Source organism: Meles meles, chromosome 1 (assembly GCF_922984935.1).
Source record: "Meles meles chromosome 1, mMelMel3.1 paternal haplotype, whole genome shotgun sequence".
In the NCBI taxonomy this organism is placed as follows: domain Eukaryota; kingdom Metazoa; phylum Chordata; class Mammalia; order Carnivora; family Mustelidae; genus Meles; species Meles meles.
In genome coordinates, this window is record NC_060066.1 from 29,288,344 (window position 1) to 29,301,895 (window position 13,552).

General features: G+C 38.3%; 1 protein-coding gene across 1 annotated transcript in view; it reads right to left on the reverse strand.

Annotated features, from left to right (window-relative positions):
- PKHD1L1 (PKHD1 like 1) overlaps window positions 1-13,552 on the reverse strand; it is a 161,888-nt gene that overhangs the window by 16,044 nt on the left and 132,292 nt on the right. The window contains exons 66-72 of the mRNA XM_046015318.1: window positions 13,306-13,417; window positions 13,109-13,225; window positions 9,690-9,855; window positions 5,813-6,045; window positions 5,460-5,627; window positions 2,666-2,823; window positions 444-579 (exon numbers count right to left, since the gene is read on the reverse strand). Of these exons, the coding sequence (XP_045871274.1) occupies window positions 444-579; window positions 2,666-2,823; window positions 5,460-5,627; window positions 5,813-6,045; window positions 9,690-9,855; window positions 13,109-13,225; window positions 13,306-13,417 (1,090 nt within the window). The remainder of the gene's footprint in view (window positions 1-443; window positions 580-2,665; window positions 2,824-5,459; window positions 5,628-5,812; window positions 6,046-9,689; window positions 9,856-13,108; window positions 13,226-13,305; window positions 13,418-13,552) is intronic.

A 13,552-nucleotide genomic window follows, 5' to 3' on the forward strand; every position in this document is an offset into this window, starting at 1 on the left:
ATTATATGACTTCATTATGTTCAGCTGATGTTATACTAGCTTTCTTGGCAATACTTCTGGTAACCGCTAATTAATTTTGGCTCTGAGCAGAAGTAAAGTGGAAACAGGGTAAAAATTCTAAGCCAAATTTCTTCTGTGTAAAGAAATAGCTGAACTGCATGTAGAACATAAATGTCCTCAGGGGGGAAAGGAATGTGCAAGATACATAAAAGCTTATATCTGCATGTACGCAGGTACATAAGAATGTACATCAGGAATACTCTTTCAGGACACATATGTCATAAATGAACACATCTTAGAATTTGGTGGACTGTGACTAACAATATCTTCCCTTGTGTTCATCAATATCTCAGGAACTAATAATATTAATAATGAAACATTACAAATAATTTCATACATAATTAAGTACAAATGTAATGTGTACTCTTTTTCTGAGGAAATACCTGTGTATAGATGTCTATTAGGTTCACAGTATTTCTGTTGAGGGTTCCATACTGTATTTTGGGGGCAAACCAATGCATTGTTCACATAGACATCCAAACGCTGAAGTGTGGGGAAAAAAATTCCTACCACCACAGCCTGTTAAAAATAAACGACATTTTTGTTTCTTAAGAGAACAATGAAACAGAATTTTTAGAATTTAGCACTTAAACATGTCCTTCAACTATATACACCTTCTGTAAAATAGTAAAACTAAGTTGTATGGATCGATGATAAATACGGAGTTAAAATTTATAAATGCCCTTGCATTCAACCATTCATACAGATGTTACAACTTAACCCTTAATCGATGATTCGCAGTAGAAAAGCGTAACGTAAAAAGAATTAAAAGAGTATCTCTAAAAGAAACACTTCCTTTAAAAGATAACAAGTTCCAATACAGGTTTCAACTCCAGAGACAGGACGAAACAGGGAATTTAGCAGTGCTCTGTAATGCCACCATACAAAATTAGTTAATGTTGAAAAAAATGCTTATCTCTGAGACAAATTTGGTAGTAAGATTGATTAAAAATTAATCAAAATAACTACACTCTCTGGTTCAGTTTTGTTCATTTTCCATGTTTATACTCCTCACATCTCATGCCACAGGTATAATCATAAAGTAAGGAGACTAGCTTTGACAAGGGCAGAGAGATATTAATAAGGAATCTAATAAGCTATACATAGTTTTGGAATCTTCTTTTGAGATTGTCTTCAGAGGCTCAGCACATTAAGAGTTATATCACTGCATAGTTATTTTTAAAATTAAAAATATTATCTTCTGTTCAAAAATTTGAGGGCCTGTCTAAATCAGGCCCTATTCTAGGAGCTGTCATAAGCCCTTGCTCTCTTTGAGCTTATATTCTAGTGCGAGGAAAGAGACAAATAAATAGTAGCAATAATAAGGAAAATATGAAGCATGCTAGGAGGTGGTTAAGTGCCGTGGAAAAAAGAAAGGTAGAGCAGAGTATAAATAATTGGGAGAGCCAACCGCGGTGGGGTGAACATGCTAGGCCTGTTGGAGGAATGCGGTTGGGGGAGGAATGCTCCGGGGAGGAGGAGTTAGGCACCTAGGGCAGAAGGTTCCAGACAGACTCAACATCTGGAACATAGGCCCAGGGGGTAACAGGTGTGAGGTGGTTTGGAACAGCAGGAGCTCAGTGTGGCTGGAAGAGTTGCAGTCAGCGAGCTAAGGATGTGGGGACTCTGGCTCTGTACAAAGCCCAGTGGGGAAATCATGGCAGCATTTGGGGCAAGGAGTGACCTGGTGTGAATTTGAAGGTCTCTCTGTGTCTGCTGAGGTGAGAACAGACAATAGAGCAGGCAGAAGCAGAGCGGTGGGAGGAACTGGGAGCCAACTGCCTTAATCCAGGGAAGAAATAACGTTGGCTCAAAGTGGGTGATAGCCGTGATGGTGGTAAGAAGTGTCAGATTCTGGATCTCTTGAAGGGACACGCAACAGGATTTGCAGATGGACTCGGTGAGGGATACAACCCAGAGGCAGAAATCAAGAACAGGGCCAAGGTTTTATCTCCAGCAAATGAAAGGATGAGGTTGCTTATCCTCTGAGAAGGAGCAGGTGTGTCTCTCTTTGCTACTATCCTTTCTGCTTCATCTTCTCCACACCCTTTCTTCACATTCCTAATACTCTGGGACTTTTGAGTCTCATATTCTTTGGGGGGAAAAAAATCTCAGTTATGAAACTATTGTGTAACCTCATACTCTATTCCCACTGGCACAGTGTATATAAACTTAACTGTCCTAGCTGAATGCAGTTCATAGCAAAGATCTGATATTGTTGACGATACTTAAAATAATGTGCTGTGATTGCTGAATAAATTCCAAAGGTGTGCTCCTGAAATATATAAACAGCAGCATGGCAAAATAAATATATAATTCCAGTCACCAATCCTGGATGTGCACTACTTTTACACAAAAGTTCAGCTTTGCTGCCAATCACGCAAATCACAGGCCTCACTGTCATGATGGGGGACAGATGCGCGGTATGCATGTATGTTCTCAGGCTGATGAAAACTTTCTGAATTAAGCATATTTTTAGTCGTACCCTGATGATCCTTGTGACGATGTTCAAGAGCACAGGGGAGGAGATAAATCCTTAGCATATAGAAATAGATGTCAATAACCAACACCGATAACTCAAGAAGTCATTTCTATCTTGCGTTACCTTTCTATGGTCGACATTAAGCAACATCAGCCGAAGGTTCTGAGGGCTGGTGCCAGTGAAGTAAATTTCATAAGATTTGTTCAGAGCCACAATGCTATGAAACAGGGACAGTCTTCTCTGGCATGTGTATCCAGCACACCAGCCATGATCCTGTGGGCCTAAAGCCACAGAAATGAAAGTTCACATTCTATGTCACGAATATTATTTAGCACGAACCCTGAAGAGTAACTGTATTAAAAATAAATTGCAGGGTCAAGTTCAGCATTTACATCCATTATCCATCCACCCATCTATCCTTAGCTTAAAAAGAAGGCAGGATGCAACTCCTTCCTATTACCCTTACTTGTTTACTTGTAGGGTCAAATGTGTTGAGTTTGCACAGCAAGGGTCCTTGAAGGAAACAGTAGGTTTTATATGATTCTCTACTTCAAAAATCACATTTAAGTCCCAGCCACATGGTAAGAAAGAAAATGCTACCTACCAAATGCGAGTTTAGGCGAGGAGCCAATTTTCTCAGACTGTTTAATGCTAAATGTAAAGTTACGGAGTTAATTTATTAAAAACAGAGCCTGGGGGCGCCTGGGTGGCTCAGTGGGTTAAGCCGCTGCCTTCGGCTCAGGTCATGATCTCGGGGTCCTGGGATCGAGTCCCGCATTGGGCTTTCTGCTCAGCGGGGAGCCTGCTTCCTCCTCTCTCTCTGCCTGCCTCTCTGCCTACTTGTGATCTCTGTCTGTCAAATAAATAAATAAAATCTTTAAAAAAAAAAAAAAAAACAGAGCCTGTACTTGGAAATATGGACATTTGTATGGCTAAACCATGGATTTGTTAATTCTTTCACATACTCATTTCTTCATCAGTTAATTTGTAAATTCGACAAACTCTTAAGTTTGTTTTTTATGAAGTCTATAATCTTCCTCCATTGTTATTTTAATACATTTTTATTAGAGACTGCTCTTCTACCTGAATCCAGACATTTCCAGAACAGGCATAGCATGACCAGTAGCAAGCTTCTCTACTTCACTTCAGTTTTAAAGTGGCTGGGATTATAAAACATTGAGTGAGATATGGAGTGATAAATTTTCTTGATGTATTTATTCATTAGCTTTGCTCAATTTCCTGGCTTACTTGGAATTCTTGTCAATATTTATAACTGAACTTCAATCAAATTTTAAATCAATATAAACTTCTGGAGCTCATGTAGAATATCAACTTTCTCTTAGCATCCAAAATGTAAATTCTGCATTTAAATAAACCTCCCTTGTGAGTTTTGAAAACAGAAAGAAATTTCTATGTATAAAATGAAAAATTCAGAGTAGCAAAAGCCATTTTAAAAAAATAAATGAAATTGAGTATTAAAATTTTAAAGGAAACTTTAGTGATATTCAATAACTTTTACTTTGGGATTTTTTTCCCCCCAATCTAATGTGGTTGCATCTTATGCCTCAGTGATTCTTTCAACATCTTCATAATTTTTATAATACTATCATCATTTACTTAAGACTTTTCTTTAAATTGACAGTCACTTTTAAAAATTTAAATTTATTTTTAAGAGAAATGTCATATCACTATTGTAAATCAAAAGCTTGTATTCTTTTCAAAAAGAAAAATATAAAAATAAATAGACTAAAATCTTTCTCTAGCATATAAAATGGGGCAATTTGAAAATATCTCCATTATTCACACTGACTGGTCTAAAGTTCTTCCCACAAGCTCTCTGCTTTGTAAGATTTGAGAGGCAGCCCTTAAAACTGGGTTGATTATGGGCCAGAGAAACCAGGCAAATTGCATGTTGCAGGCAACAGAAGTGAGGAGAGACTTGAAATCATGTAACTTTGGGACACCCTTGATTTAGCTCATTCTATTTTCTTGAACACGTTTTTTTTTTTTTTTAAATATCATCATTTCGTGGGTGTTCTTTAATCTCCTTGCCAACACATTTTTAAAAAATGAATATTTTTGTGGGGTACTGGCTATTTTGTTGAATCTCAGGATATTTCAGTCCATGTTTTGACACTGCCAGGGCACAGAAATCTTTCTGATCCAGGTTACATGTCCCTTCAGCACTGGAAAGACCCTTAAGCCATCTTAGGGACTAATCTTTGAACCCTCCCCCCCAATACTATTTCTGGGTAATACAATGAGTCCTTTCCCTCTATTTTCTGCAGCTCCTAGAAGTTCATCTTATTGATTCAAAAGTCAAAAAGTTGATCTGAATTCTTACGTAGACCACTGTCTGCCCTCTCTACTAGACTCACCCATGACCAGGATGTAGGAAGCCTAGACCCTGGAGCTTGCCAAGATGTTCCTGACAGTGAAAGGAACCAGGAATGAAAACAAACAAGTCCCAAAACACACTGATTCAAGATTAAGTCTTAGAAGGAGTCACAAAAATAAAAACCAAGTAGGTTGAAAATAACTTCTCAAGTATTCCAAATAACACAATACTTGTGTATTAATTTATGTAAAGCAAATTGTCTTTTTGGAGACACTAAGGTCAATTTTTCCTTAAAATATTTATGCCACCTTATTAATATAGGTATGAAGATCAGTCAAGGAATAACTCTCCTCTTCTTCTAATGGTTAATTTGGAATAACTATCCTGGCTTTCTAATAGGGGAATCCACTGAAGCATCAGACAGCCCTCCTGCATGTAGATCTTTTCTTACAAGCAGAAGGAAAGCAGTCCTGATGTTTGTTAGTTCAATGTGATAAATAATTTGTGAGATGTCTCCATGCATGTAATAAATAGTGACTGCTTTGAGTAACTACTAGTTTGTTTATACTGAACACGTACCGTTAATGAGATCAACATAACCATTGCTCACTATAGCCACTGGTGAGAGTCTTCGAGTTTCCGTGTCAGAATCCAGGCTTTCAATAACCATCATTGCATATTCCATCCCAAAGCACTGATAGCTCTGCCATTGTGGAATGTATTTACAGGTTGAATCTCTAATAATTCCTAAAAATAGGTATATACGTTTTAGTGAGGAAAAGCAATCTCTCCAAAAACATCCATATACTTCTTCTTTTATGTAAGATTAGTAAGTAGAAAATATATTATTGGTTTATTACCCCAATTACTAAAAATAAAAGATATATTTTGTTTCACAAACTTGAGAACTAACAGAAGAATATCCAACAAACCTTTGTATGGTGCTTTCTCAGTGACAGGCATTCTACTGCCATTTGGGAATGTGAGCATCACCTTAGGAATCCTGTAGTCTCCAATTCCAAATTGACTATTTCCGTTCCATTCATATTCTGCTTGAGGTATCACTGAACCAGAATTTCCCAGAAAGGAACCATCCATATCTCTAAGAAAAGATTTCCTTTTGGCATCACAAACCATGTCTACACAATCAGCTGGATTCACCTTACTGAGGAGAAAAGGCAAAACACATGAATATACATAGTTATTATCCTTCCCCTGTTTCCAGAGAGCATTTCAGTTGAGCATTTGATAAGAGAGTATCCAAAGTTTTTTGACTGATTAAAACTTATCATTTCAGAAAGGATTCAAAATGGGACCAAGGAGCGTATGTAACTAGTATTGTAAGAAGGTCTGATTTTCCATTCTCTTGGTTTGTTATGTTATTATTATTAACTCATTAACATTTCAAAAGGACAGGTTATACCTGTGAGATATAAAATTAGAATTCCATTTTGTTGTTCCATATTTTGTTAAATGATAGATTTCAACCTTACGCATGGCTCACAATATACTAACATTGCCCCACTGAGCAGGCCAACAGTCTGTTGTGTAGGACATACAAAATCCCTTCGTTGGAAGTCTCTCCCATCTTTTTTTATGGGTCTTTAAAATTTACAAAAGTATTATATGAGTATTATAAAATAATCTAAATACTTAAAGTTCAGTCCCCCTTCTCAATTTCTTAGGCCATCATCAATTGCAGATTAGTATATAATATTATATAGACTTTTATTTATGTATATACAAAGATATATTTCGATTATGATTGCTATACTACATATTTTTTAAAGGTTTTATTTATTTATTTGGCAGAGAGAGAGAGAGATCACAAGCAGGCAGAGTAGCAGGCAGAGAGAGGGGGAAGTAGGCTCCCCACTGAGCAGGGAGCCCAATGCAGCGGCTGAAGGCAGCGGCTTAACCCACTGAGCCACTCAGGTGTCCCACTATGCTACATATTTTTGTAACCAGTCTGTAAATACCCAAACTGTAAGAGATGAAATACTACATACTTATCATGAACCATAGATGGTGTTCTGCCTTCATCTTGAGCTACCTGAAGTAGCTGATTGTTAACTGGTAATAATAATAAAATAGATGCTTAACTTGCAATATACTTCACATTACATACTATACATGGTATACAGTATAGTTATACTATGTCATGATATATACTACAGGGAAATAGGACTTATTCCAAAGTCATAACAACAAAATAATAGTGGAATGCTCAGAACTATTAGGAAGTATTTAGCATCTCTTTCCCTTTCTGCTGTAAGAGAGACAGGATAGGGTAAGTTGCCCCTTACTGTACAATAATAATTTTGGAGTTGACTTGAATAAGTATTTCTGTAGCTCATGGTTTTTTGTGTTCAAGCATGCGAAGATGCTATTGTGAGCAAGTCTGTAGGTAGAGTACCCAGTGGCACTTTTATATTATGACTTAGGGCTCTGTTTTTACTTCATGTCGCAGAGAAACAGAGCCTGAAATGCAGATTTCTGTTCAAGCAATTTATTGAAGGAATTCTCACAAAAAAGGAGAGAAGCCACATAAGACGAAGGAAGGAAATCGAGATTACTGTGGTCTATGGACTAGCTTCATTCTGATCCCAGGGGCACCTCTGGGTCATCAATTGCACCTAGGGTTGCTCCCACCTTGAGACAAGGGGGCTGGCCTTTTCTACTCCGGTATAAACTAGTCATTTTCCATGGGCTGCAAGGAGGTGCTTTTAGGGAGGGTTTTAGCTGCCTAAGGCTATTCCTATTCAGCTAAGTGTAATTTTCTGGAAAAGAGAGCAAGTGTAGGTCATTATTGGCCAATATTTAGAGCTTTTGGCGGCCTGGGTGAACTCCCTCCCAATATTTAGAGCTTTGGGTGAAAAGGGATCTGGGAAAAGGCCAGTAGCATCTTGATAAAAGCACAGAGCTCAAAGACATTCTATTTTAAAATGTGGTATTTTCTGAGGTGCCTGGGTGGCTCAGTAAGTTAAGCATCCAATTCTGGATTTCGGCTCAGGTCATGATTGCAGGGCTTAAGATTGAGCCCCACATCTGGCTCTGCACTGGGCATGGAGCCTACTTAAGATTCTCTCTCACCCCCCCCCCCCATTTGCATGCTCTCTCTCTTTTCAAAAACAAAACAAAACAAAAATAGTATTTTCTTCATGACCTAGGTATTAAAATTACATATTAATTCTGAAAGATCCAATGATAACCAAACAGAAGCTAATAATATTCTAGTGAGGAGAGGCTCTATTGAGCCAAAAAATACTGCAGTTCAGTAATTACTAAATGAGGAGATGTGCAGTTATCACCGAAACAAAATCAGATGAAGTCAAACTGTTTATGAAACACTGTATTTGTCTAAATAGATGTCTGTCTAATTAGACAGCATTACTCCTTGTCTTCTTCCCATACTGAAAATGGTTCAAAGATGTCTCATAAAAAATGTCTTTCCGGGGCGCCTGGGTGGCTCAGTGGGTTAAAGCCTCTGCCTTCGGCTCAGGTCATGATCCCAGGGTCCTGGGATCGAGCCCCGCATCAGGCTCTCTGCCTGCCTCTCTGCCTAGTTGTGATTTCTCTCTGTCAAATAAATTAAAAAAATAATAAAAAAAAAAGTTTAAAAAATGTCTTTCCTCCAATCTTGCCTTACATCTGAATTCCTGGTCTGTATATTATCTTTTGGTCACACGATATATCCAATAAGGCCAAAAGGACAATGTTTCAATTAGTCTTTGCTGCATAACAAAATACCATCAAAATTTAGTCTTTAAACCATCATTTATTAGCTCTATGGATTAGCAGCTTGGGCTTTGTTCATTTGGATAGTTCTTCTGCTGGTCTCACCTGGGATTAGTCCTTAGGCTGCCATCAGTTTATGGGATGAATAGTCTAGAATAGTCTCACTTCTATGTCTGGTGGTTGGTGCTTGCCAGTGTTTGGGCTGGCCATTAGGTAGAGTACGGGGTGGGGGGGGGGAGGTGGGAGGGTGGCGGGAGTGGTGACTGGGCCATATACCTTCTAAAAGTATAGCAGTTACTGACTATCTTCTTTTAAGATTTAAGGTCTAAGTGGCTCAGTTTCTAGAAATATTCTGACTCCAACTGACTTTTGTGATTGAAAAGTCACTGTTTGGAGTTTCTGCATCTTTCCAGTCACTGTGATTATAATGGCTGACATTAAATTTCAAAGTGCATGCTGGGGTGAGTGTGGTAAGATATTTGGAAAGTAACAGGAAACAAAAGAGGTAAGGAAAAGGAAGGAAATGGTAGAGGAATGTTTCTCATTTCTTTTTCTCTCTCTCTCTTTTTTAAGATTTTATTTATTTATTTGACAGAGAGAGATCACAAGTAGGCAGAGAGGCAGGCAGAGAGAGGAAGGGAAGCAGGCTCCCCACTGAGCAGAGAGCCCTGATGCAGGCTCTATCCCAGGACCCCGGGATCATGACCTGAGCTGAAGGTAGAGGCTTTAACCCACTGAGCCACCAGGCGCCCCATCATTTCTGATAACTATTAATGGGAGATGCTTATGTACAACACACTTCTAACCTGATCTCCATCTTTTATGATAGTATTACTTAGGATGCATGGAAAAAAACAGTATGAGAAAAAATACATATATTAGAGCGTAGCTTCTTCAATTTAACTGAAAACACAGATGCATTAAATTGTCTTAATTTTCATGGTGCTGATTCAAATTTTACAGAAATTAATAGTTACTTTAATACAACTTTCTCAGATCTATGGCAAGGGAAAAAAGACAATGGAAAGCTATAAATACGAAAGAAAAAAAACAGACTTTCCTATGTTGTACCTTATATCAGGCCTATGTATGAATATTTTTGATTGTTCAGTAGTATCAACCAGCTGTATTTTCTTCACATGGATTGGATGCTGTAAATCTTCATTCAAAGGGTTAGTAATGAATACCACATTAGTTTCACCTGAACAAACATTCTTAAATCCAACAAACGTTGAATCTGAAACACAAATAATGGAAAAATAATTATTTTCTATGGAGAAGGTGATAAAATAAGTTCTGTTTCATGTATTTTCCAGCAAATACGTTATATAACACCACCTCGAACATAGAGCTCTTGGCTTATGTGATAGACTGTCCACCACTATTCATGTTAGATTGTTGCCTCCCTACATTAATACCACTGAATAGTCTTCTCATATTTTCTCTGAGCTTAGTTATATGATTTGGTTTGACCAATGGAACAAAAGCAATTGTGATATAAGCATATCTGAAAAGTGCTTGCCTATTAGGGCTCACTCTCTCTTGGTCCTCTTGTGAATGAGCTTAGGAGACATATGGACCAATCACCTCCCTTACTCTAGCTAATGGTCAGACCAAACACTGGCAAGCATCCACCACCAGACATGGAAGTGAGACTATTCTAGATTATTCATTGCTTAAACTGATGGCAGCCTAAGGAATAATCCCAGGTGAGACCAGAAGAAGAACTATCCAATTGTACAAAGCCCAAACTGTCAATCCACAGAATCAGGAGCTAATAAATGATGGTTTAAAGACTCTAAATTTTGGAGGTATTTTGTTATGCAGCAAAGACTAATTGAAACATTGGTTCTTTTGGCCTTATTACATATATTGTGTGACCAAAAGATAAAATTTATTGAATTCAAACTTAATCTCCATTGTACTTAAAATCCAATAACTCAAAAATAGAAAAAAAAAAAGCAAAAGGTGACTCCAAAATTCTTACATCAGTTATGTAATATCACTGCCCTTCCTGGTGATATTTTTTTCCTAAGATGATATTTTATGTACATCAATATGAGCCCGTAGATGAATATTAATAAAATACCACAGTAGCAGACACTGTAACCTATACAGATCTGCTTTACTGGCCCCAGTGCACTGGTCCTCAGCCTCCATAAGTATTGGCTGCCAACTACACACACCTGCCCCTTTTTCCAGAGAATTGTCCTTGACCAGATGACAACTCCCTCTCCTAAGAGATTCTGCACTCAATACCACCACCAAAGGGCTACTATGCCTAACCGACAACTGAATAGAAGAGCCTTGCCTCAAGAGTGGGCAGCTAACTACACAGCTCCCTGAGGTATCAAGAAGGAGCTAGACTCTAGCTGAGATGCTATCCTTGCTTAGCTCTGCTCTATCCTACTTTCCTCATTCCCTTTCTTGTGAAAACACACCTTTAATAAACGACTTGCACGAGAATCCCATCTCTGGCTTTACTTTTAGACCACCTGATTTAGATAGTGAGTACCAGAAGTGGTCCTAGGATACACGCTGTAATGATGCAATAATGAATTTAGCTCACTTGCTGTCTGGATGGGAATGAGGATGGCCTTATTGGGGGTATGTGGAATACTGATAGCCCCTAGAAGCCGCAGAAAGCTGTAACAGTGACACTGTTAAGATTTCACTCATGGTATCAGGAAACAAACTGAGGGTTGTGGGAGGAGGTTAGGGTGGTTGCATTATGGATATTGGGGAGGGTATGCGCAATGGTGAGTGCTGTGAATTGTGTAAGACTGATGATTCACAGACCTGCACCCCTCAAGCAAATAATACATGATATGTTAATAAAAAAAAGATTTCACTCATGGTGAACTGGGATAATATCTAGGTAGAAGGATGTGCTCTGGCTGGTACAGTAACTTTGGCATTTGAGGGGTAAAGGGGAAACAGCGATTACGAGAAACTAAGAGTACGTGACTATTGACCGTCACTGATGCTCTGAAGAAAGAATCACAAATTCAAGGCAAACCTCAGGATCTGAAAACAAAACCAATGTAGCATTCATAGAAGGTTGAATTCTCATCCCTGGCAAGTCTCCTACATCAAAGACAGGGCTCTGATAGGAAAGGAATGGAACCTGAGTTAGGATGGGAATATAGGGAAGATGAATTTGAGCCTTGAAACCCTGGGTTCCCCTTGAATGTTCCAGATCTGTATAAGTGGTCTTCTTCTCCCTTATTAGAAGAGAGCTTTCCTGCACCCTTTGTTGAAATCATGACAAGACCTCCAAAGAAAAGGCAAATCTTGCCTTTCTCGGGACCTATCCCCATCTCCCCTTCTGGAAGACAGAGCAGTAAGTCTGGTCAAGTCTCAACATGGTCTGACTGGGGGAGTGCCATGCCTGCTACGGGATGAGAGGAATTATATACCAAAGGAACTGCAGTAACTAACATGTACTGCCAGGAACCAGGAGTATATATATCTGAGAGCAAATTGTGATGGTGTGAGATCAAGAGGGAAAGAGTACAAAGCTGGATAAGGGAGAGTATCACTATGGATGGGGGTATTCTCCGTGTGGCTGTCATGGCTTTTCTTAGTTTGGAAAATATCACATTCTACTTTAAATGAAGTGGAATGGTAAGAACTTCCATGGCACACTGTAGGAGAAGGGGGTCAAAATCTCTGAAAAATGAAATATTGGAATGAGTCTATTATATAATGCCAGTGTATTTCAGCCCCACCTGGGGATGGCCTTGGAAGAGAGTGGCATGGGCAGATTCTACTATGGGATAGAAATTTAGGTAGTACCCAGGGTGACCCACTTTGTGTGAAGAGAGAAGTGGTGTGAGGTAAGGATAAACATAAAAAATCACTTAGCTAATTAGTCAGGGGGCTGGAAGGAACAGAACCGGACGACTGGGAAAATGAAGACTGAGAGAAAAGCATGTGCTTGGGGTTCTGGGAGTAAGCACAGAGGGCATGTTAGTGATTATCAAAGAGTATCAACTATGGAAGAAGCACTAAAGAAATAAACGAACAGGTGGACAGAGTCAATAGATGTTACTAGCTCTTGGGTTATATGAATTTAAATTTCTTCAGTTGTAAAAAGAGATGCTAATATATAACCCTACTTATATAAAAGGGTTTTTACAATTTATAGAAACTAACATTAAATCACTGTACCCAGTGTTTCCTCTGCTGTTTTAGAAGGAAAATTAAATGTCACTTCTTTAACATTTACAAATTTTGCCAGGGAACCATTCTTGAAATTGACTGATGTCTGATTTCTTGGCTTTCCACACGGAGCAGATTCATTTAAATCATGTATCATATTTAATCATTTAAATCATTTATCATTTAAATCATGTATCATTAAATCATATACAGATTCATTTAAATCATGATCTTTTTTACTAATAGTGAAACATTATTAGATATGTTCTACATATTCTTTATAGAACTTAACTGAGTAGATTTGTCAAGACTATGTTTAAACTTGCCTGAGATATCCAGAAGGCCACTAATGGCATTGTAACTCATGAGCCCTGCATGGGGTTTCCGGGGTGCCATGTTATGTGCTGAAGCAAAGGTAGGCCAGCAAATCCCACTTCGCCCACCTTTTATAAAAGAAAGAAAGTTAATAAACTTTAAATATGCACTCACATGAACGCCAAAATTAAACTTCTAAAATTTTCACCTGATGGAGGTCTAGCACTCCGGTGGGTGGCAGAAAGTTCAATATTGGGATCATCATTAGTTAGGACATCAGAACAATTAAATCCAGGGCTACTTCCAACAATTAATGAGCTCTATGTAAAAAAAAATTCAAACAATACAGTTTAAATGATAGCTGTTTCTCAAGGAAAATATGATAATGGATAATACTGAATTCTACCATAGCAAAACACAACCTTGAAGTCTGACGAAGGGGTTATTCATAAAGC